The 25,797-nt window shown below is 38.2% G+C and overlaps 1 protein-coding gene across 2 annotated transcripts; it reads left to right on the top strand.

Annotated features, from left to right (window-relative positions):
• Window positions 1–33: 33 nt before the first annotated feature.
• Window positions 34–25,385, top strand: rcc1l (RCC1 like). 2 transcript variants are annotated; one of them, XM_051937385.1, is made up of 12 exons: window positions 34–71; window positions 1,479–1,764; window positions 3,458–3,587; window positions 5,150–5,278; window positions 7,621–7,687; window positions 10,922–10,973; window positions 11,260–11,344; window positions 13,229–13,410; window positions 14,646–14,733; window positions 19,037–19,210; window positions 22,494–22,579; window positions 24,670–25,385. In XM_051937385.1, exons 2-12 carry the CDS (start codon window positions 1,480–1,482, stop codon window positions 24,745–24,747), a joined length of 1,356 nt encoding a protein of 451 aa, XP_051793345.1. In that variant the 5' UTR covers window positions 34–71; window position 1,479; the 3' UTR covers window positions 24,748–25,385. The 2 variants fall into 2 exon arrangements, with proteins under 2 accessions (XP_051793345.1, XP_022070645.2); XM_022214953.2 differs by having other exon boundaries at window positions 41–200.
• The last annotated feature ends 412 nt before the right edge of the window (window positions 25,386–25,797 follow it).

Here is a 25,797-nt window from a genome sequence, read left to right as displayed (position 1 = left end):
TTCCTCCTACCGTAAATTTATGAGAAGAAGAAGAAGTAGTCTTTATCACTTCCGGGTTAGTTTAGCCGAAGGTAAACAAACATGTGGCGACAATGACATTGAAATGTTTTATTTGTATTCAGCAGCTTCACATTCATTTCTTTATAGAAGAAATTAGTTCTTCAACACGTTTTAAGGCTTCAGTTTAACAGACAGCAAAAGTAAGTTGACCTGAGATCACCGGCTTCATGTGGAAATACGTTGAGAAAACACGAGACGAATTTCCCTTCATTTTGATGACAATTTGAAGCTCATTTAAATTGTGTTACTTGTATATTTTGAGTAGAACATGGTGAACTACTTTATGCGGATGACTATGTGCCAATATTCAATTCGGCAGACATTTAAGAGAGTCGAGATTATCGAATTTTAGGATAATTTGAATCGAAAAGGGTCGTTCACAAACAATTTGCGTTAGCTAATAGTTAGCTGTTAAATTGCATTAAGAAATATGTTTCTGTAGAGAAGCTAACGTATGTCGTTTGTATGCCGAATCAACCAGTAGAGTTTTGCAATTATTTTAAACCTCCTACAGTGTCTTAGATTTAAGTCCAGTTTAACAAAATGAAAGTGACATGATTTTAATTGATTAACTGAATGGAGTCCGGCGTCGTTACGTTTTGATTCTTCCCACAACATACACCCGGTGGCTTCAATGGGTTCGGGGGTTTCTGAATATTTATGATATTTATGAATATTTAAATACTTATAACTGAACACTTTGCGTTTAATCATAAAATATGTCCTTTTTTATTCACAAATGTTATTTAATTTGCACATGTGCAGTTGCAGTGGCTCTAAATGCCACGATTTTCCTATGATATAGCATAAAATGTGTTGTTTTTCCAAAGCCATTAGAAATATTTGCAAGCTGCACGTTATTTCACACTTATTCAAAGAGCTGTGTCTATGGGAACATTTATCGTAATATAAAGGATACAATTGTTGAATACTATTTGTAGTTTTGATGTATTTTATCAATAATTAATTCACAAATAACAATTATAATAATACCAAGAAGGAGAATAAATTAATAATTTATCAGAGTTGAAGAATCAAATAAACATCCCCTGATTAGATCATTTTTCATCAATTTCCTAGTGGTCATTATAGTAGAAATGATATCAAATACGCTTTAGTGAAGCTTTTAATAAAAGTCTCAAGATGTGCTTGTTTTCAAGAGTTTTGAGTTGCTGTTCATTGGCTTAATGTTTTAGAGCTTTATATTTATTTTGTTCAAGAAATGGATCTTAGTGTTTTCATGGTTGTCTTTTATATGAATTCATTTTACAAGCTTATGCTTATTTTGCACATATTTTTGTTGTTGCCTGTCAACTCAGGTTGTTTTCAAACATGCTGTGGAAATAAATTTAATTTGAATATTGTAAACAGACCTTTATCTGTCTAAACACTGACTCTTGTCTCGTCTGATTCTACAGGATGGCTTTTCCGTGTGTGCGACCGTGTCCTCGACACGTCAGCGCAGGCCTTCAAGTCTGCGGTTATGCAACGCTCAGTAAAGCATCCAGACCGCAGGAGAAGAGCAGTGCTGGTCCAGTTTTTCAGTATGTGGGCCAGAACAAAAAGCCGACCCACAAAGTGTTTGTGTGGGGATTTAGCTTCACTGGTGCTCTGGGCATTCCCAGCTTCGTGGTGCCGGACAACGGCAGGAAAAAGCCCCGCAAGTACCAGCTCACTCCTTACCGCCTGGAGACGGCAGCGCAGGTAACATCAGCTGAGTTTTATATGGAAGACTTCTATGATCTTTATTTATGTGTTCATAAAGTACCCGTCTGATGAGTTATAGATCACATCAGGTCCACTGCTGCATCATCACAGCCTGCAAACTTGGAGAATTAGTTTTGTTTTTCCTCAGTAATGCTGGTGTGGCTTGACAGAAACAGTAAACACTTCTATATTTTAAGACTTGGCTCACATTATTTCTTCATTTTAAGAGGCTTGGTATCTTTTTAATGAAGTAGATATTCACAGTAACAGCGCCTTTATTGTTAGGGTTAGAAAAAATTACATTTTGGTCAAGATTTATTCATTAGGGGAATAATACTAATCAGTTAATGAGTGATTTTAATCCAGTATGGAGTCCATATGTGCCTGATTTTGACACTCTGACCCAAACATATTATACCTCTTTTTACCTTTAAACTATATTCCAAATGTAAAAAAGCCAAGTGATAGTATGTGTTTTTTGGGTACGTGTTATAGGCTTCTATGCTCATATGATTTTCTGACTTTCATGATGTTCTGTGTTTGTCACTTTGTAGTCCCTTTTCTACTGAAAAACTGTGACAGGAGAAGTCACAAATGATTAAATTATTGTTACACATATTTGCATTAATGACAAATATTTCAATAATAATTATATTAGCATTTTTTGTTAAGCCTGCCTTTCATCCTCACATATCTTCAGTTACTAAGCCAGCTACATTTTCCCCAGCAGCCTGGAACAGTGACATAACTTACAGTGTGAACGGGCTTTTCACCTTCTCTCTGGGCCTGAGCTGTCAGTCATGGCTGAACAGATCTCATGTACTCTCCATAATCCATCCATCCATTTTCTTCCGCTTATCCAGGGTCAAACAGACGAAACAGGTCATTCCAAACATCCTTCCCCACGGCAATGCTTTCCAGCTCTTCCTGAGGGATCCCTCTAGCGGGTTCTGGTCTACCACGGGGCCTCCTCCCAGGAAGATGCGTTTGGAAAACCTCCAAAGAGGCATCCAAATCAGATCTCCAAACCACCTCAACTGGCTCCTTTCAACTCAAAGGAGCAGTGTCTCTACTCTGATCTTCCTCCAGATGTCTGAGCTTCTCACCCTATCTCGAAGACTGAGCCCAGCCACCCTATGGAGGAAGCTCATTTCAGCCATTTGTATCTGCGATCTCATTCTTTCTGTCACTGCCCAGAGCTCAAGACCATAGGTGAGGGTTGGAATGTACATGGACTGGAAAATCGAGAGCTTTGCCTTGCTCCTCAGCTCTCTCTTCACCTCGACGGTTCGGTACAACACCTGCATTACTGCTGATGTCGCACCAAGCCGCCTGTCTTTCCCTTGCTCCATTTTCATATCACTCGTGAAGAAGATCCTGAGATACTTGAACTCCTTCACCTGGGGAAGCAACTCCCCTTCAACCCAGAGGGAGCAGTCCACTGGTTTGCAGCAGAGAACCAAGGCCTCGGACTTGGAGGTGCTGATCCGCACCTTCAAGTCTCGACGTAATGGCTAAGAATATTGCGAAATATTTTGGATTTTTTTTTTCAGGTTGAAACAGGAGTCCAATGTCTTCACCTTTCGTGAGCACAATCCATTTCAACTCAGAAAACTATAAATAGTGGAGGTTCGAACATGTAAAGGTAGTTTTTAAGGTTGAACTCATTCCTGCTGCTCTTCTGTTGCAGATCTCTTCAGCTGCTTGTGGTTACGGCTTCAGTCTCATCGCGTCTTCGACCAAAGACACGTCCAAGCTGTGGGGAATGGGACTGAACAAGGACTCTCAGCTGGGCTTCCAGCGAACCCAACACAGCCGCCGTAAGACAGAACCTACACCCTCCAATCTGCAGAGTTTATTAAAGCTGCACCAGTCAATTTTTTTTTTTGAGAGAAGTGTCAATCAACCAGCAGGCAAAATTACTGACAATCAGCTAGAATCAAAAATCAAGAATCTTTATTGTCATTGTGTTTCCACACAGGGAAATTGCCATTGGTGACTCCCAGCCATAAGTAAAAAAGTAGAAAAAGGCACACTATATACAAATAAAGATATAAATATGTAAACAGAGTTCGTCCACATGAGCAGTAGGATGAGTGTAAAGTGCAGTCCAGTGCAAGACTCAGTTCCTTATTGCACATAGTGAGTCTGTTGTGTGTGTAGGGGGGAAATGGACTGGACAGCTCTGGGATAAAAACTGTTTTTCAGTCTGAAGGTCAGAGTTTTTATGCTCCTGTACCGTTTGCCCGAGGGAAGCAGAACAAATAGTCCATATTGCACCAAGACAGAAGATGCTTTCTATTGTGGCACTGTAGAGGTTTGCCAGGAGCTGAGGGGAGAGACCAGCGTATTTCAGCTTCCTGAAGAAGAAGAGCCTTTGTTGAGCCTTCTTCACTAGGTGAGCTGTGTTCAGGGAGCAGGTCAGGTCAGATGTAATGTGGACGCCCAGGAACTTGATGTTGTCAACACGCTCCACCACTTCCCCTTTGATGAGGAGAGGAGTGTGCTCAGTCCTCCTGGACCTCCTGTAGTCCACAATGACCTCCTTAGTCCTGTTGCTGTTGCTAGAACATTTAGCAACTAAAGAGACAAATCAGGTATTTTGTCTTTGGTAATGGTGGAGAACAAAACAGAGCTAAACGGAGAGCAAATATTGGACTTATCACATGGCCTGAAACTGAATGTGCAAACTGACACATGGAGGGAGGCTGGGATGGGTCTTTTTGTTTTTAATGTTTTTAAATGTACAGCACTTTGCGTTACATTCTTTGTATGAAGAGTGCTCTATAAGTAAAGTTAGATTGATTGAATGTGCAAACTGACAACTTTGCAGTGTGATTGGTAAAACTAAAACTGCTTTGTTTTTAGCTGGTTCTGCTGCCCACAAGAGATCTCAAATATTGATTAGGCTTTTTAGAAAAGCTGATAATTTAAATTAAATTGCTCTCAGTGCAGGAAAACTTGATAAACTCTAGCTGATGTTTAAATGTGTTAGGTTTCTAGCATGCTTTTAAATGAATCTGTTTGGTTTTACAGAGTTAGACTCTGCATTGAAAAGCGTCTGGTGCTCGGAAGCTGCCAAACAAACACTCAGCTAAACGTAATGCATTCTGTATGTTCTATTAGACTAACTGGTACATTAACAAAAGTTTATTTACTTTATTTTGATGAATAAATTAAATTTTTTAATCCCCTTTGGGAAATTCAAGGTAGAATGCTCTTAAAATCATTCCCAAATGTTGCCTTTAAACAAGGGAAGGATATTATTAATGCAACATCCAGAAAACATCCAAGCTACAGAGGTGTGCAAACATCAACAGTTTATTGATTTTAGTGCATCGTTTACTGTTTCTTACACCCTTGCCTGTTTCTGTCGGTGCAGATCAGAGCTATGACTACGTTCTGGAGCCGTCCCCGGTCGCTCTGCCCCTCGTCAAGCCCCTGCAGACCCGAGTGCTTCAGGTCGCTTGTGGTCGAGCTCACTCCCTCGTCCTCACCGACCGAGCGGGAGGTAAGAGACAAACACCTCCTGCACCTGCACAAAACCCAAAACCACGATAATCTGTGGTGCGTGACGTCCCCTTTGCGCAGAGCGAGCCCCAGACTGAACACCTGCTGCTGTGTTGTTTCCAGCAACCTGTCGCACCGAGTGTCCTTTCACGTCATCCGCCCACACCGCTCAGTGGAAATGAATGATTATCAAGCAGCTGCTAAACCTCATCCAAAAAGCTCATTAGGATCTTCTAGTACATCTCATAAATTAGCATGTCGATGTTCTAACAAGCACCGTTTTACATCAATGAACTCTTCATTTGCAGAAAGGTTTCTTGGCACCTTTGTTGCCCACCTGAATGTTTATTCTTTTGTTCTTTATTGAAAAGAGCTTTAATCATGTTCTGGATGAAAATGAAAAGTGATCTGTTGTGATGCATTTCAGGTCATTTAAGTGGTAGATTTAATTAAAGGTTTTCTGAGTGTAGCTCGGCCTGACAGCAGAGTTATGTGTGACTGAGTCGTTTAAAGGATGCCTCTTGTGATTTTATTTTATTTTTTCATCGACTGCTGTTCAAAAGTGTGAGGTCACCCAGGCGGTTTCATGTTTTCCATAAAATCTCACACTTTTATCTGTGTGCTAACATAACTGCACAAGGGTTTTCTAATCATCAATGAGCCTTTCAACACCATTAGCTAACACAATGTAGCATTAGAACACAGGAGTGATGGTTGCTGGAAATGTTCCTCTGTACCCCTATGGAGATATTCCATTAAAAATCAGCTGTTTCCAGCTACAATAATCATTTACCACATTACAATGTCTGGACTGTATTTCTGATTGATTTAACGTTATCTTCATTGGAAAAAAAAAAAGATTTTCTTTCAAAGATAGGGACATTTCTAAGTGACCCCAAACTTTTGAACAGTTGTGTATATGACTTAAAGTTGGTCTACATTAGATAAAGCTACTCTATATTAGCTAAAGTTGATATTATTGGTTAAAGTTGTTCCACATTAGTTAAAGTTGCTTTATATTAGCTAAATCTGCTCTACATTAGTCAACGTTGCTCTATATTATTTAAAGTTGCTCTATAATAGTTAAAATTCTTCTGTATTACTTTAAATTGCTCTACATTAGTCAAAGCTGCTCTATAATAAAGTTGATCTAAATAAGTTAAAGTTGACTTACAGTGCTGTTAAAAATTTTAGGGTAACCCAGACAATTCCATGTTTTCTATGAAAACTCACACTTTTATCCATGTGCTAACATAACTGCACAAAGGTTTTGTAATCATCAATGAGCCTTTCAACACCATTAGCTAACACAATGTAGCATTAGAACACAGGAGTGATGGTTGCTGGAAATGTTCCTCTGTACCCCTATGGAGATATTCCATTAAGAATCAGACGTTTCCAGCTAGAATAGTCATTTACCACATTAACAATGTCTAGACTGTATTTATTATTAACTGCTTTCCTCCAAAAATAAGGACATTTCTAAGTAACCCCAAACTTTATGATGTATGCTGCTGTAACATGGGAAATTTCCCCGGACACGGGGAGTAATAAAGGATTATCTTATCTTGTCTTGTCTTGTCTTGTCTTGTCTTGTCTTATCTTGTCTTATCTTATCTTATCTTATCTTATCTTATCTTATCTTATCTTGTCTTGTCTTGTCTTGTCTTGTCTTGTCTTGTCTTGTCTTGTCTTGTCTTGTCTTGTCTTGTCTTGTCTTGTCTTGTCTTGTCTTACTTTCAACGGTGGTCTTTATATCACCTGTGTGGCCAAAGCATGATGCACTTTTTTCCTCTGATGGTAGAAATGTATCTACTCATCCTGGTTTCTTCTTTTCTGAAACAACTGAGGTTGAAGACGAATGCAACTAATAGAACCTTTGTCAGGATTTAAAGGTCACTGTGAGAGTTTATGTTTCACACTTGGACTAAATGAAGCAGCTTATTTTCTTTTTACACTGTTATATGAATGGCTGGTTAGTGTTCACATTCAGAACATTTATTTTACAAAATGAGCTACTGTAAATGTGAAGTGATGCAATCAGTCACTGTTTCCTGTCATGACTGTGTGCTGCAAAATTTAAAAAAAAACTTTTAGAAGATGAATACCACTACAATGATCTGCATTGATTTAACTTTTTAAACATCTTCAGGTAATCTAGTCAAACATCTCATTTGTCCATGAATTTAGTAGTTGTGATGTTAACATGACCCATTTTATTGTATTTAGTCTCACTGAAAGCCACCACAAGAAGGAAATTAGTATCAAATTGTTTTTTTAATCATTATTAGAACCATAAGTTATGCATCTTTAACCTTCATATTCCCTTCTCTCTGTTCTCAGTTTTCAGTATGGGAAACAATTCATATGGCCAGTGTGGAAGACGGATAGTTGAAGATGAAGTCTACAGGTGAGTTTTCTGGCTGCTTAAGGGTGAAATGTACCAGCTAGTTTCCCGTCGCAGGGAAAACCCCGGATTCTGTGGAATTTCTCTGGAGACATTTTCAATGCCGCTTTTATCAAATGTTCCAGTTTAAATGATTTTTCTTCAACTCTGACAGTTTCATCCATCATTTTTCTGACTTATTAAAACAGTGTGCTCACCAGAGTAACTTCAGAAACACTGTGTCATCCTTACAGTGACATCGGATGAGCCAAAAGCTTGTCCAGATGTCAGTAATAATTCCACACCGCACTAAAAAACTGTGTGCACATTCTACCACATTCACACAGAAGGTTATACCCATCTAATCAAAGTATGATTACCTTAGTGATGAATTGTAGCTGATTAATGTATTGTTATACCTTTTCAGACACCTGTGTGTTATTTTAGTGCCGAGTTAGAAATATTCTCAATTAACTTGAGCCCGATTTATGGCAGAAATATTCAACAGGTATCCTGAATGATATAATAAGAAATGGAGAAATGTTGTAAAGATCTGTTTGAGATCAGTTAGAAAGAGACTATTACTTACACTGTGTCCCAAAAGTTTGTTCTTCTCAGAAAAACAAAGCTCAAAGACTGAATATGCAATATAATGAATTTATTGAATAGCCAGTGTTTCTCCCTTTCACTTTTATCACGGCTTTCAGTCTTTCAGGCATGGAATGTACGAGGTGGGTGTGGATTGTTCTATCTTCTACTCCCACACAGCCCTAGAGTTAAGCTGTTTCATGGTGGACGGTGGTGAACTGGTAAAGATGCGACTGCTCAGGACTTCCCAACAGTTCTCAATTGGGTTGAGGTCAGGGGAGTTTGGTGGCCATTCTTCCTTACAGAGAACACCATTGCTGAGTCATACGGGCGCCATCTTGCATCAATACCAGTTCCAAACCTCTGTTGAACATTTTCTGTTCAGAGGCCCTGATTTTTTTCCTCCTGGCCAAAACTGGAAGTAGTACCTTTTCTGGAGTGCTGTAGGTATAATATTGTACATTAACAGCGGAACCTTGAGCAGCTCTGAGAGACCTGAAGAAGACATAACCTCACAAACCATACTATGTGCAGTGAATTTCGCTCAGAAGATGGTACTTTTTCACCGTCATCGGTTGTTTTGGCTGTTGAGTGTTGGAAATAATTAGAGAGGGGTTCATCAGAGAAAATCGAGTTCTCCCAGTCTTTTGGAGTCACAGTTATGTACTTCTTTGTGAAAGCGAGTTTCTTTTCCTTTTGCAGTTTGGTGAGTCGCGGGATACGTTGCATCTTGTAAGCTTTCAGCCCCAGAGTTTCTGTTAAGTAACGATGTACAGCAGCAGCTCTTGGAAACATTTTCTCCAAAATTTTTCAGCCTCTGACGGAGTCACCAGCATGACTGGTGTCTTTTACCCTCGGCCTCTCTCATCAGATCCTTGGCTTTTGGCCAGATGGACGTTTTGAGCAAAGCATGTCTTTGAAGGATCCTCCTTTGTTGTACCTTTGCCACCACTTCTCCACCCAGCGGATACTTCTGCAGAGAGCTTGAGCTACCTGGTGATCAGGTTTTCCTGAATAGCAAAGAGCTTTTCCACCCTTACTCTTGGCCATGGTAACAACGCAAATTTGGTTGGGAGTGTAATACACTTTGGTCAAGCAAGAAATTCATAAACTGGGACCTGACAGTTTGACCAGACAAACAACTAAACAGTACCTGATTGACCAGATGTAGCAATCAAACATGTTGTCCAGTGGGGAGAATGAAGTTTTGGGACACAATGTTTTTTATATTTTAATTGAAAAATGTGTCACATAATACACATAAAAAAGGCGACAATTCTTAAACCCTGTGAATCCTAAAACGCATCATTGAATTTAAAAGGCTATTCTTTCATAGAAAACGACCAAAATTTTGCCATTTATCAAAACCAGCAACTGTGAAAACTGACAGAATTCAAAGATTTTCTGCTTTCAGACTGTCCTTGAAATCTCATCTGATGTGTCTTCATTTCGTCCACTTTGGCACAGTTTCATTGGAAAACTTAACCAAATCTAAGGCCTAAATTATGATATTTAATCAGAACCGTTTCATTAGTCAACATATACTGTTTAGTCTAAATAGATTCTGTAATTTAAAAAAAAAAATGCGCTTTTCACTTGGTGTCGCAGCTGTGACAAACGTGGAAAGACAAAGACATTTTTGAGTTCTCTCTACTTCTTCTTGGTTGAGTGTTTCCATAGTGATGCAGGACTTTATATCGCAGTGAAGAATGAGCTCAAAGTTAGTAAAAATGTGACATAAGTAAAACCTAAAGAAAAACAGAAACTGCTTGAGGTTTAGAGGGTTGACAACTGAATGAAAGGGATTCTCATCAAAATAGAAGTATTCATATTGGCATCAGTCTTCATTTAGATCAGAGATAAGGTTGTAAGAAACCATCACAACACTTTATTTGCTGTTATTTTTGCAATCAATACAGATTACTAGTAATTAAGGCCTGCTACTGTGCAGCGCTGACCTACTCATGGATGTCAGAACAGACAGTTTGGGTTATATTTAAACCAATTACAATAAGTTTGGTGTGAGAGAAGAGGATGCAGCAGACAGGGTTAGATGGAGGCAATTGATTCGATGTGGTGACCCCTGAAGGGAAAAGCCGAAAGGAAAAGAAGACAATAAGTTTGGCTAACTTGAAGCTTTGATAACAATCTGTTCTGATCTTTTTCTCTATGTTTTGACATTTTATGTTCCATTACATTTTAGTTTTTACTCTTGATCATTTTCTGAATCGTTGGATTCAAACTGCACTGTTTCAGCTGACGTATAGTTCAGATATATTGTTTTCTCACTCCAAAACAGTCACCTATCTGTACTGAACTCACTGATGAGTAGCGTTAAAGTACAAGTAAGTGTTTGCACTTGTAGCTTTCTCTTGCAGCAGTTTCATCGCTGCAGTATCTCTTTTCTCTATGTCAAAACAACTTCGCCTTACGTGCCATTGAAATCCCTGAACTTAAGTTTCTAAAGTTGAAAGACACCTCACCTCACCTGAAGTATCAGTCACTTCCTCTGCTGTTTGCCTTGATTATATATTCCTGACACATGAGATGTGTTGGTGCGGATGTAAGTGGGAGGTTAAGGGAGGGCTGACAGACACCGCTGTGACCTCCTGGAGACGCCGCCGTCCTCCGGTGATGGATCGACTAATTGTCCGTCTCGTGTTCCAACAGTGGCAGCCACATCATTCACAAGATCGAGGGCTTCAGCAGCAGGGTCGTACAGGTGAGTGCCGACGACCGATGGTTTTTACTTATCTCTTTTCCCTCCTGCACCGGACCTTCCAGATACAGTTTGCTTTAAACTCAGCAGCACCTGGCCAGCACGCACATTAAACTGTCATTTGGCCCTTTTGCGACACTAATCGCCTCCTCTCACAAGTCCATGCCTCATTTTTCCATCCAGTCGGTTCATTTTTAACAAGCTTGTTAAGATGTTATTAATATGTCCCACTCTGTGCGTGACACCGAACACTGTGGAGCTGATGCATCTTCTGTTTTTTTTTTCCCAGGTGGCGTGCGGCCAGGACCACAGCCTCTTCCTCACCGAGACGGGGAAAGTGTTGGCCTGTGGATGGGGCGCAGATGGACAGACGGGTCGGTGCTCTTCACACTCCATCACACTCGGCAACCCCTTAACCTTGAGAGGCAACGGAAAAATATGTTCTTCACCACACTAGCTGTGAAGCAGAACACAAACATACAGAAATAACCACAGCAGACCAAAACCCACCACCTTGAGACGCTTCATCTTTAGTTTGTGCAAATTATATTGCCGTTAAATAAGAGAACTGAGGGCAGAACTACGAAGCAAGATTAGTGGGTTTGCAGGTATGTTGAGCTAAAAGTCAGATTTTTCAATATCACGAAGGTAGTCCTCTTTTAACTTGCGAGATCTCCATGGTAACTGATGCTGTGAAGCTATCTTGGCGGTAAGAAGCGTCACCCTTTAACCAAAGCATTTCCTGACGATCATTTATGAGCAATACAGATTCTCAGCTGATGGAAAATGTTCTATCTTCCCGTTTCATCACAGCTGACTGAAGGAGACATCAGTTTTTAAAGCAACATCTGCAATCTAAACTGCATACAGATTGTCCTTATTATGCACTAATTGCATTAAGGAACTAAACACGTTTTACTCTCTTGCACTAACAGAAAATTATATGTAAATATTTTTTTCTCTCGGAGGTTTAAAGAACACTTTATGTTCTGTAAGATCTCTTGTTCGAGCACACTTGATTCCTAGCCTACTTCATCATATGTAAAAACTTCTCAGAAATACACTTAAGAGGCTCCGATGAGCTGACTGAGGAGCAAAAGAGTTCTCAATTGAAAATGAACAATAATTTCTCAAGTGAGCCTCAGTGAAATATAAAAATAAGATTTTAGAGCCTTTTAAGTGTTGACAAGAGTAGTGGCGTATATCCTTTGAGCAGAAATACAGAATTAGAGACAACAATTGGCCCCTTTAGAGTGAGAAATGTAATATATTTCTCAGTATATATCTCCAGCACCAACTAACGTGAAATCAGCAGCAATTTAATATATTTTTGACACAAGAATTATTAGGGATTCAGTCGAGTAGATGGTTGGAAATTGGTTGAAATGGAAGCTCAACATTAAACGCAAGCAGGAAAAATCAGAAAGCTATGCAATTTAGTTCCATTGTGACAGCTGCTCATATTATATATTAGTCATTAAAAACATTGATAGACTGCTTGAAATTCAGTTAATAGGAAAAATCATGTAATTTACACGTGTCTCTTTTTCACTCTCAGCATGCAAACGTTTGGTCATTCAGATAAGGCCCCAGTTTGATGTCAGCTGCTCTCAGATTAATTTATGTTAATTTAATGGACACCGCCTGATTAGCGAAAGTGATGGCTAAGAAAGAGCAAGAGAAATGTCAAGATGTTTCCAGTTTAGGGGGCTTTTTTTAAATGAGAAAGTAGAAAGATTTGCTTAGAGTACAAAATGTGTTGGAATGATTCTTGTGCAATTCATGAAGTATTTTATTTTATTTATGTATTCAGTGTGCTTCGGCTGTTCTATGTTAGCAGTGTAGCTATGCAGACAAAGACATAAGAGCTCTATAGTTAATGCTCTCAGGTATATGTGTGTGTATATATACTACTTAAAAGTCATATTATTGTATTGTAGTATTCAACACATATTTGCAGACCTAATAAAGATGCATAAAACAGGACTGCAAACAAAATCAATTGCAGGTTTATTTTTGTTGTTTGCACAGCTGATAAATACCAAATAAATAATAATAATAATGTTCAAATCAAATGCAAATGGTAGGCTCAAACTGTCCTGCATTAGCTAACGTATGATTAAGGATATTTTGTTCGATCACTCTACAACACAAGATGATTTGTGTTCACCTCTCTCTGTACCGCAGTCACTGATAAGTAGGTATTTATTGATGAATGTGTGTTTTTAGCTTGATCACTGCGGTACCTCATCCTTCAGGTCTGGGTCACCACAACATCAGCTCCAGTCCGGTGGAGGTGGGAGGAGATCTGTCAGGGGTGGAGGTGCAGCAGATCAGCACCTATGGAGACTGTAGCCTGGCTGTCTCCAGAGACGGACAGCTGTTCGGGTGGGGAAACTCCGAGTACCGGCAGCTGGCTTCAGTCACGGAGGCCACGCAGGTGAGGAGAGCTGAACAGCATCTTTGTGTAACTGTGTTTGGTGGCTCTGTTGGTTTCTATTTCCACCTGTCACTCACCTGTCCATCTGTCAGAGAGCTGCTCACTGATACTTGAGATATAGTTGAACATTTTGAGCCATAAATCACCTCGTGCAAAGACGTTTTAGTGTTCTTGTCCCCAACCTTAATCTCTCTTTTTGTGCTCGTGTGAGAGTTTAAAGCCAGATTCCAAAAACAAGTTGCTTAAGCTTGTAAGAAATCGACTGTTTTGCCTCAATCAGTGCTGTCTGTTCATGAGATTCTATTATAAAGCACACAAATCACTGAATTATACCTCTTGTGGGCACAGCATTCATTCACAAATATGTTACTAAAGGGGGCATAGATTTTTTTTTGTGTGGTGTTTTTACATCCTGAAAAACATTTAGATGAAAATATAACAAATTAAGCAGTATTCGAAATGATTTCACAAAAACAAGTTGTCAGATGCGTCTAGAAATAATTTGCGATCAGAAGAGATACTTCTGCTGTACTTGAGTAAATTCATTTTTATCCAGAGTATGAATAAATGTCACGTCAGTAAATTATTTGGGAATTGTGTTCCCACTCTAAATTCATTCAGATTGTTTATTTTTATTCTACAAATTCTCAGACTGTCTTTAGATTTGAGTCTCGAGATAGTTGGTGAATGTGACATAATGTTTTAATTAATTTAGAGCTGCAACAATTAATGAACTGGTTGAACACGGTTAAATTCATCCTCAGCTGTTTTGAATATAGACTTATCAGTTTGAGTAATTTTCTAAGAAAATAAAGAAGGAATTCTCTGATGTCAGCTTTTTAATTTCTTCTGGTTTTATACCCTTTCTTTGACAGTAAACGGAATATCTTTTGGTTGTGGATGAAACAAGGCATTTAAGGGCATTATCTTGGGCATTCAGAACTATTTCTCACTATTTTCTGACACATTATTGAGCGTACAACTAATTGAATATTTGAAAAAATTGTTTTCAATGCGAATAGTCATTAGCTGCAGCCCTAAAACCACTTTTATGTGATGCTTAGCAAAGTTACTGAATGGGTTAAGAGGGAATCACCCTAACCACATTGTAGAGATTAAAAAAAAACCAAAAAAAACAAATCCAACTTCTAATAGATAAATAATTGCATTTAGCAGTACAGGAGGGATCAAATTTACATATAACAATAATGATTAATTATTTTTCTCATCCACAGATCAGCTCTCCTCGTCATCTTCCTCTGAAAGGCTGTGGAAAGGTGGTTCAGGCTGCATGTGGAGGCTCACAGGTGGCTGTTCTCAACGGTCAGTTCACACAAATAAACAAGAAACACAGTTAGTTTAAATATGAACAGCATATAATGTAAATATGAGCAGTGGCTGTTGGGTTTTGTGAGGATAAAGATGTATTTTATGATCTGACTGAACCATTTCCAGCTCAGTTTTCAGTTTGAGACTCCTCACTTGGCCTCTTGGTGGCATCAAACCTCACAGTTTCATTCCTCATGTCTGTTTGTTATTTACCTTTTTGAACACTACGACAGAACTGTCACCAGGCCGACTTCTGTATAAAACGGAGCTTTTACTCATCCAGACATTGTGGGGAGTTTTCCTTCTCAGTGCTGTGTTCAGATGATTTCCAAAAAAAAACCCGAAAACTGTCCCTTCAGTCTGAAGAGGCAATTTTAAAGGCAAAAAAACCAGTAGCCTGTATTTATTACGTCTCTCACGTCTCGCAGGTCGTCCGTTCCAACTGACCGAATACTCTTGAAAGTGACACATTGATGTTCATGTTTTTGTCTGAAGAGTAAAAACATTTTATCAACTTTAACTTTGAAAATTCCTGCTGTGCTGTTGCACAATATATGTGAGCTGCAGCACTGATATACAGGGCCATGAAAAAGTATTTGCCCCCCTACAGAAATCTTTTTTTTTTTTTTGCATTTTTGTCAAACTTAAATGTTTTACATCAGCAAGCTAATTTTAATTGAAGACAAAGATAACTCAAGAAAACAGAAACTACACTTTTTAGACAACGATTTTATTTATTGAAGTAAAAATGCGATCCACTCCATCCTGCCTTATGTATAAAAGTAATTGCCCCCTTAGCTACCAATCAACTTAAACCACCAAATTCATTTGGCAACTGGGTTCAGTTTATTTATCTGTTATTGGTTGGATTGGCTTTTTTTTTTCCAAATCTCTCTACGTTGTGGTTATGAGGATTAAATTTTAATCCATCTAGTAATTTTACTAAGAATCACATATAAGTGGTTTTAGGGCTGCAGCTAACATCTACTTGCATTGCAGATTATTGTCTTGATTATTCAATTACTTGTCTGCTCAGTATTGTGTTTCACTGTCCACACTCACATATGATTACTGCCAGGCTTGTTGAACCTAAATATCACTCAATAGAACCCGTCTTCATTGTGTTCTGAAGAGATTCAAGAACAGATAAGAAACAAAGTCACTGACATTCATCAGTCTGGAGGGTTCCAAAGCCATTGCTGAGACTCTGGAACTCCAGAGAACCACACTGAGAGACATTATCCACAAATGGAGAAACATGGAACAGTGGAGAACCTCCCCAGCAGTGAACTGACAACCAACATTGCATCAACATCTAATCCAGGAGTCACAGAAGAACCCAGAGGAACATCTAAAGATCTGCAGACCTGACTGACCTCAGTTAAGGTCCGTCTACATGATTCCACAATAAGGAAGACTCTGGGAGAATATAGATCCACGGGATAACATCCTGTGGACTGATGATACAGCAGTGAAACATGGTGGTGGTAGTGTGATGGTTGGAGGACCTGGATGACTTGAATTCTGCTCTCTATCAGAAAATCCACCATCAGTTCATGACCTAAAGCTCAACACTAATAGTTTATGCAGCAAGACAAAGACCCAAAGACACAAGAAAGTCCACCTCTGAGTGGCTCAAAAAGAACGAAGTGAAGGTTATGAAGTGGCCAAGTCAATGAGAAGAGTAGACCAAAATTCCTCTATGGTGATCACAGACTGGAACAAGCATTTAACTGCAGTTGTTATCAATTAATAGGTTTAGGGGGGCAATTACATTTTCAGAGGGGTGATACAGGTTTTCAATACATCTTCGGTGAATCATCTCTGATCAGTCTTCTCCTTGTTCGAGGTGAAAGTTTAGAGGGACGGCCGGGTCTTGGTAGATTTGCAGTGGTCTGATACTCCTTCCATTTCAATATGATTGCTTGCACAGTGCTCCTTGAGATGTTTAAAGCTTGGGAAATCTTTTTTGTATCCAAATCCGGCTTTAAACTTCTCCACAACAGTATCTCGGACCTGCCTGGTGTGTTCCTTGGTCTTCATGATGCTCTCTGCACTTTAAACAGAACCCTGAGACCCTATCACAGAGCAGGTGCATTTATACGGAGACTTGATTACACACAGGTGGATTCTATTTATCATCATCAGTCATTTAGGACAACATTGGATCATTCAGAGATCCTCACTGAACTTCTGGAGTGAGTTTGCTGCACTGAAAGTAAAGGGGCCGAATAATATTGCACACCCCACTTTTCAGTTTTTTATTTGTTAAAAAAGTATAAAATATCCAAAAAATTTCATTCCACTTCACGATTGTGTCCCAATTGTTGTTGATTCTTGACAAAAAATTAAAAATTTTATATCTTTATGTTTGAAGCCTGAAATGTGGCGAAAGGTTGAAAAGTTCAAGGGGGCCGAATACTTTCACAAGGCACTGTACAATTTATAGCCACAGATAACTGCTGATTGTTTAGTTGCAAATGTGAAGAAAACTGCAAAACATTATCAAAATTTCTGCTTTTAAGTTTGGTTTCTGTGGTGACCTTCCTGCTCTGTAGTGACGGAGACATTCAGCTACAGTAACTATTAGTATGGTGGAGTTTGTTGTGTAAAAACTACTTGATAGTAAAGATAAAACTGCAATGGCATTCAGTGGAAGTTGACATTGTTTGTGTAAGCAACTGAAGTTCTGCACTGCAGGTTTAACTTCCACCTGCATTCCTCCAAGGAATTCTAATCTGCTTGATCACAAGAACTCACTGCTGTTCATGTGCTGAAAACTCACATTTGTCTCATGAGTGTTAGCAGCCATGCTAGCAGCTAAAATGTAGGTGTTTTTGTCAATTTACCATTTTGACTCCAAACTAAAAATAGCTCAACTATTGAATGGACTGACATGAAATTATTACGGTGATTTATTGATTTTTAATGGCTTTGCTGAAACTCCACCAGCATGTTAACATTTGTGGTTTTGTGTGACAACTTATGTGCTGCTGACGCTTATCGCACTGATTCATGCCCACTTTGGGAATAATCACAATAATCTAAGTTTTCATAATGTGCCATCAAAACTATGACATTTGTCTGATACTTGGGTTTATGACAAAAATCCTACACCTCCATCAACAATTATATGGTTTATTTGTATTTATTTCATGTCATTTTATCATCATATTTATTTTGTCTTTTATTGATGATATTTTTACATTTTTTTAATTCAGTTAATTTTATCAACATATTTTTAGTCTGTTGTGTGGTTTTAGTGGTAGTGTGTACTGGTAATTAGGCTATGTTAGCATGCTAACATCCTTAATTAAGAAGTATTCATCTCACAGCACTGCCATACTATTGCTAGCTTGTTTATTGCAGTTAACTCAGCTTTCACCATGTTACTATTTAAATATCAGTGGGGTTGTAGCTTTTATTTTTATTGTTAATCAATCTTCAGGTTTTTTTTTATCCATATATCATTTTGTCTTTGAATGCTAACATTTTTTGCATTTCTTTTGTTTTTGATGATGTTTTTATTCTTTTTTAATCAATTTTATTTTATTTTGATGTTATTAGATTGTGATGTTATTAGTCTATTGTGGTGAAATTGTGTACCGCTACTGCTGACTGCAAGGGAAATTGCTACTTGGGAAGGATAAATATTACCAGACTACCTCACCTGTATTTGTGCATAGCACTAATTAGCCTATGTTAGCATGCTAACGTGCAAAATTCAGAAGTGTTAGCTATACTGCTGACTGCAAAGCAAATTGCTACTTGGGAAGGATAAATATTGCCAGACTACCTCACCTGTATTTGTGCATAGCACTAATTAGCCTATGTAAGCATGCTAACATGCAAAATTCAGAAGTGTTAGGATTAATCTCAAAGCACTGCCATGCTATTGCTAGCTTGTTTATTGCAGACCACCTCACCTGTACTTGTATTTGCCACTAACTCGACTATGTTGGCATGCTAACATGCTAAATTAAGAAGTATTTATCTCAAAGCACTGCCATGCTATTGCTAGCTTCTTTATTGCAGTTAGCTTTTCTCTCACCATGTTACTATATTAATCGAGTTGTAGCTAGTATTCATAATATTAAACCGTCTTCAGATTTTTTTGGATTTTTTTAAATCATTTGTCTTTGAATGCTAAAAAAATTCAATAAACAAATTGCTAGTACTCAGTTTGTAGTGATATTTGACAAAAGAGAAGCTGGAAATCTTCTCTTTCTATTAATTAATTGACTTTCAGATCTAAACTTGAGGTTTATTCTGCTTTTGTGTGTCTGAATGTTTCCAGATAAAGGAGAGGTGTTTGTTTGGGGTTATGGCATTCTGGGAAAAGGTCCAAATCTATCAGAATCTTCCACCCCAGAGATGATTCCTTCTACGCTATTCGGACGTTCGGAGTTCAACCCATCAGTGGCTGTCACCAGAATCAGGTGTGGCCTCAGTCACTTTGCTGCAGTCACAGGTAAGAAAAATGGAAAACTAAAACTCTTTAAGGCTACATCAGGTCAGATCCTCATTTCATGTCTTGCCATGAGATACAAAGTGATGCGATTTCACAAGATTTCTGTTTCAACTTCCAAATGTCAGCCCTTTTGGTTTCCAGCTAAGATAAGAAATGGAAACATAAAACTCTCAAACAGCAAAGTCATTCCGTCTCATTCAGCGTGGAGCGCTGAAAACGAGCCTCAAATGTCTGTGGAGGCAATTTATTGCTGAGTCAGGGAGTCCGTTTATGACGCTGAAAGGAAAAGTCTGCAGCTCGTCTTGTTTTTATCTCTGAGAGAAAAGGCCTTTTAGCCACTTTTTATTAGCCTGACTCAGACTTTGAAACCGTCCAACAGCTCTGAAGGTCGAGACTGAAGCATTTCTGCTGTTAGAGCATCAGTCTCCAATTGTCATTTCTCAAAGGTTTGAGTGTTTTCTCGGGTTCAAATCTGTTTTTAAGTTGTAGACAGGTACACTCAACGATGAAAATAATCTTGATTTGCAGCCAGTTGTGACGTTAGAAAGATGGATTGTGTGCAGAATCGGTTGTGTTGGATAAAGACAGCAGCAGGAGTCCTGTTTGTAAATGAATCAAGAAGTTTTCTTTTCTGTAAAAATACATCTCAGTCTGGTTAGAGCCTCTGTTATATCAATGGAAAGTCTCACATTTTATACAGAACAATTGACAGCTACTACTACTACTACTACTACTACTACCGCCACTACTACTATGATAGTACTACTATAACTGCTGCAACTAGAACAACTACAAGTAGAACAACAGCTACTGGAACAATTGCTACTACTGCTACTACCGCCACTACTACTACTTCAATACTACTACTACTATAACTGCAACAACTACTAGAGCAACTGCTACTACTACTACGACTACAACAGCTAAAACTGTTACTACAACAACTACTACGACAATCACAACTACTACAGCTACTATAACAATAATAGCTACATGTACAACCACCACTGCAGCTTCTACTGAACTACAACTACTACTACAACAACTACTACAATGCCACCACTACTTTATCAACTAATCCAACTACTATGACAGCTATTGCTACACCTCCAACTGCTACTACATTCAACTACATTCTACATATACAAATACTACTACTGCTACTACCTCCACCACTACTATAATACTATAATTGTTGCAACCACTAGAACAACTACAAACACAAGCACAACAACGACTACTAAAACTACTGCAGAGCTACTAGTACAACTGCTACTCCCACCACCACCACCACCACTACTACTACTACTTCAATTCTGCTAAGACTTTAACTGCAGCAGCAACTGCAAATAACAACTGCTACAACAGTTACTAGAGCAACAACAACTATTACTGCGACTACTATTACTGCTACTACTGCTATAACTGGTACAACAACTACAAATGCAACTGCTACAACAATTACTAGAGCAACAGCAACTACTACTATTACAGCTACTAGTTAAACTACTACTACTATGAGTACAACAACTACAACTGCTAAAACTGTTACAACTGCTACCACAACTACAACAACTACACCCACTAGAACAACAATTACTACTACTACAGCTACTACTTAAATTACAACTACTGCTACAATTACTAAAACTATTATTACAACAGCTACTACCACTACTACAATTGCTACAACAATTACTAGAACAACTACTACTGTAACTACTGCTACAGATGTTGTTTATACTATGACTACCAGAACTACAATGGCTAAAACTGTTACTACAACAACTACTACCACTGCTACAACTACTAGAACAGTAACAACTACATGTACAAACACCACTACAGCAACTGCTACTACAGCAACTGCATCTACTACAATGCTACAACTAGTACAACTTCTACAGCCACTAAACCAATAACAACTATTCCTACAGCCACTACTACAGCTGCTACTAAAACTATAACCACTGCTACAGTGCTACTACAACTGCTACGACTACAAGTACTCGAACAACTACTACTCCAATTACTACTACAGCTACTATTTACACGATGGCAACAAGAACTACAACGGGTAAAACTGTTATCACAAAACTACAACCACTACTACAGCAACTACTAGAACTACTTGTACAACTACTACTACAGCAACAATTACAGCCACTATATCTACTGCAGTGCTATAACTACAACTAGTACAACTTCTACAGCCACTAGACCAATAACAACTGTTCGTACAGCCACTACTACCGCTGCTACTAAAACTACAACCACTACTACAGTGCTACTACAGCTGCTACAACAAGTATTAGAACTACTACTGCAATTACTACGACAGATATTGTTTAAACTATGACTACAAGAGCTACAATGGGTAAAACTGTTACTACAACAACAACTACTACCGCTACAACTGCTACAGCAACAACTAGAATGATAACAACTACTTGTACAACTACTACTACAAAAACAATTACAGACACTACATCTACTACAATGCTACTACTACAACTAGTACAACTGATACAGCTATTAGACAAAAAACAACTACTCATACAACCACTACTACAGCTACTAGTGAAACTACAACCACTACTACAGTGCTACTACTACATCTACTGCTAGTACTACAACTGCTACTACCACCACAACTACTACAATACTACTACTACTAGACCTGCTACAACAACTACTAGAACAACTACTACAGCTACTACTTAAACTGCAAAACTACAACTGGTAAAACAGTTACTACAACTACTACAACAGCTACTACACCGCTACAACTATTATTGTTACAACTACTACAACTAAGTCCTCAAAAGTACTACGGCCACTGCTGCTAAACTCAAATCGCTATTACTATTACATTCTACATATATATGACATATAGTACTACAACAATAACAATGTTATTAACAACAGTAACAAAGTTTATCTTTATAGCACCTTTGAAACAGGATTTACAAGGTGTTTTATAAACCATTACAGTACTGTATTAGTGAGAGAGGTAATGGACAATAATAAATCAGTACAAAATACATAAAATATAACCACCTAAATGATATGAAAAATCTCAGGACGTACATCTTCTCAGTGACTCTTGTTTTCTCTGAGTGGTCTTAACATTTTCTTTGATGATTTCTTTCAATTTAGAATTGAATCTTACATGTTGTTATCCTGCTTTGCATTATGTTTTTGCGTTTTGTTTTTATTTATTTTGTTGCTGCTCATTGATTTTGACAAGTCCAGCCGCTGATGTTTGATGGTTTCTTTGCAGATCGAGGCGAGCTCTTTGTTTGGGGGAAGAACGTGAGAGGTTGTTTGGGCATCGGGAAGAGAGACGACCAGTACTTCCCCTGGCGAGTAAGTCAACACTGATTCAGTTTTAGTCATGCAAACAGAGAGCAAGCTTTGCTGCTGACCTGCTGTTTTTAAATGCTGGTTCCGATTTGTTGTGCACCCTATATGCTGCTTGAAAACACTGCTTCCTTGGTGATATATTGTGTCGTGCTTCAGTACAGAAAAGTACATTGTTCCAGTACAATGTGATGCCATAAATCCATATCCCCTGCAGAGATTTTTCAATTTAAGCCCCCAGACTTACATTAGCACGTCGCCCAGAGACATTTCAACAGGATTTGAAGGTGTAGGACTGCACAGTGTGAAATCTCTTATAGAAGACAGCAAATAAATACAGAAAGCGAACCTTTGTTTTGTACTACGAGAGCTCTCATCCTGATCTTCCTCTCAGCTTTGCCTTTTTTGTGATATTTCGTCTCCCACCTTTTTAGTCAGACTTTTGAAATAATTTTTTATACGTTTCTGTTATTTGCTTACCAATTTACCGAACACATTTTACTCGATTTAATGTTCTTCATTTTTATCTTTTTTTTTTTTTAAAAATCTCCCTGTCACTCTGTAGATATATATGTATATGTATATGTGTGTGTACATACACACACACATACATATACACACACACACTGTATTATATATATAATACAGTGTGTGTGTGTATATGTATGTGTGTGTACATACACACACATACATATACACACACACACTGTATTATATATATATATATATATATATATATATTGTGTGTGTGTGTGTGTGTGCACATACACACACACACACACACACACTCTTATTTCAAATTATTTACACTTTTATTTCATTTGTTTTGTTTTAGTTAATTATCTAGTAAGTAAGTAAAATATATAGACTACCAGTCAAAAGTTTGCACACACCTTCTTGTTCACAGGTTTTTTTTAATTTTATTTAATTATTTCATATATTGTAGATTAATACTGAAGACATCAAAACTATAAAAGAATTCATATGAAATTATGTTGTGAACAGATAAATATCTGCAATGTAGAAAATAAGAAAATAGTACAAATAAATAAAAAACATCTATATATATATATATATATATATATACCGGGCTTTGCAAAAGTTCTGTTACACGGCTTCATGATCTTTACAGACGTTTACATGTTGGAGTGAAAAATTCCATTAAATAAACTGAAAGTTCTACCTTATAGAATGGTGAAGACCTGAAAGATCTTCACCATTCTTTAGCCTCTCCGCGACTCTGTGGACGGTCATCCGGCTGATGTTCAGCACAAAGCAGAGCAGATATCTCAAATCTTTTGACTTCCATCTTGATACAACTTCACTGGAGAAAAAAATTTGTGTTAATGACACCTGCCTATAAGGTAGAACTTTCAGTTTATTTAATGGAATTTTTCACTCCGACATGTAAACGTCTGTAAAGATCATGAAGCCGTGACACAGAACTTTTGCAAAGCCCGGTATATATAAAGTAGGGCTGGTCCCGAAAATCCGAATATTCGTTCGTGACAGTGGTATCTGAATATTTATTCTGAGATCCGTATATTATTATATTTTTTGGATACAAGATATTTTTTAGATAGTATTTTTTTACATCACATTAAAACACAACACATTTTTTTACAGTTTACACTTCTACCATGCATATATATATTTTTAAAACCTTTTATATTTACGATGCTTTTTGCACTGTGTTCTTTGACATGACATATTTTTACAATTACTTCACATGATTTAAACTGGATATTTTTACAATACATTTTTATTTTAACAACTTTCGCCACACTGGTTTATTTCTTTACACTCTATATTTTTCCATTGCTTTTTGTTGTTGTTGTTTTTACTTTTTGCACACTGTACACACTGATCATGCACAACATTCTGACCACTGACGAGTGAAAAACACTGATTATTATCAGCTTGTGTTACAGTGGACAGTTTCCTCAGTTCCTCAATCACTCCTTTATTCGTATTATGACTGTACACTGTTCTATTGCAATTTTTATTGTTGTAAATTATTTAGTGTTGCATTTCCATCTGTATGTAAAGTGTGAAATAGACATATCAACAAAGTCTGACTGACTGCTTTCTGTCAGGTGACTGTACCGGGTCAGGTGGTGGATGTAGCCTGCGGTGTCGACCACATGGTGGCGCTGGCTAAGTCTCTGCTGTGAAGCTCCCATCCTCCTCCCCCACGGCAGCGGATGAAAGGCTGGATGTTTGGCCGAGCCCTCAGCTGACCTCTGGGCCCCTCAGGGAGCCGATCGGGGGCCGATACGGACTCTCAAAGCCAGCTGCTCTCCACAGGCGGCGGCCCTTGAGTCCCGCGGTCGAAAACCGTGACGTCAAGCCGCGATCAGAGCAGTCGATGCTGCAGTAACCAGTCACTGACAGAACTGCCTTTACCCTGCATGAAGGTTATAGAGCAAAGACGTCTGAGGATAGTTTTACATCTGGAGCTGATTGATGCGTAGGTTTCTTCACCTTTTTGTCCGTCAGTTGACTGCGTAAAGCCATTATTTAAACCCAGTAGTGGAAAAACCTAAATTCTTGGAACAAACAAGACATTTGATGGTGTCAAGTTGGACTCAGACAGACTGAAAAGGGCCTTTTTGTCTACATTTTATAGACTGAACTGTTCATTTGCTCACTAATTTATAATAAAAACAGTCATTATTTGCAGCTTTAAGTTTTTTTCATCGTTTTTAAAAATTTCTGTTACATACATTAAACGCACCAATTTAACTGTTGAAATGTCTTCTAGTACCATGTAACTAACAGAAGTTATAATAAAACTATAACATTCAACCAATGCTTTTTCTAGCTTTTTTGATTTCTTGACCATTTTGTCATTTCATTGATTGTTTAAATCAGTAAAAGTTTTTGTGTCGCCCTTTACAACAGCCCAAAGGGTGACCAAAGTTCTTCACAGTAAACAAGAAGAAAATAACTTAAAAACAATAAGGTGACTTAAAACAGGACAAACAGTCACACGTGCACCTACGGGCAAATTTAGAATCATCAGTTATTATATACAAGGTGTCCCAAAAAAATATACAAGCACATTAAAGGGATAGTTCGGGATTTTTGACATGAATCTGTATGGCATCCCCGTCAGCAGTGTTGTTCATTCACACAGCCTTACCTCCGACAGCGTCCGGTGAGCAGAGATCCGGTCCGGTTTTGGTCCAGACGAAGGTAGTCCGGCAAGTTTGCTGGGGCCA

This window comes from Acanthochromis polyacanthus, chromosome 17, assembly GCF_021347895.1.
Source record: "Acanthochromis polyacanthus isolate Apoly-LR-REF ecotype Palm Island chromosome 17, KAUST_Apoly_ChrSc, whole genome shotgun sequence".
NCBI classification, from domain to species: Eukaryota; Metazoa; Chordata; class Actinopteri; family Pomacentridae; genus Acanthochromis; species Acanthochromis polyacanthus.
The sequence above is the reverse complement of the archived record's forward strand: the minus strand, read 5'-3'. Positions and strand labels throughout refer to the sequence as shown.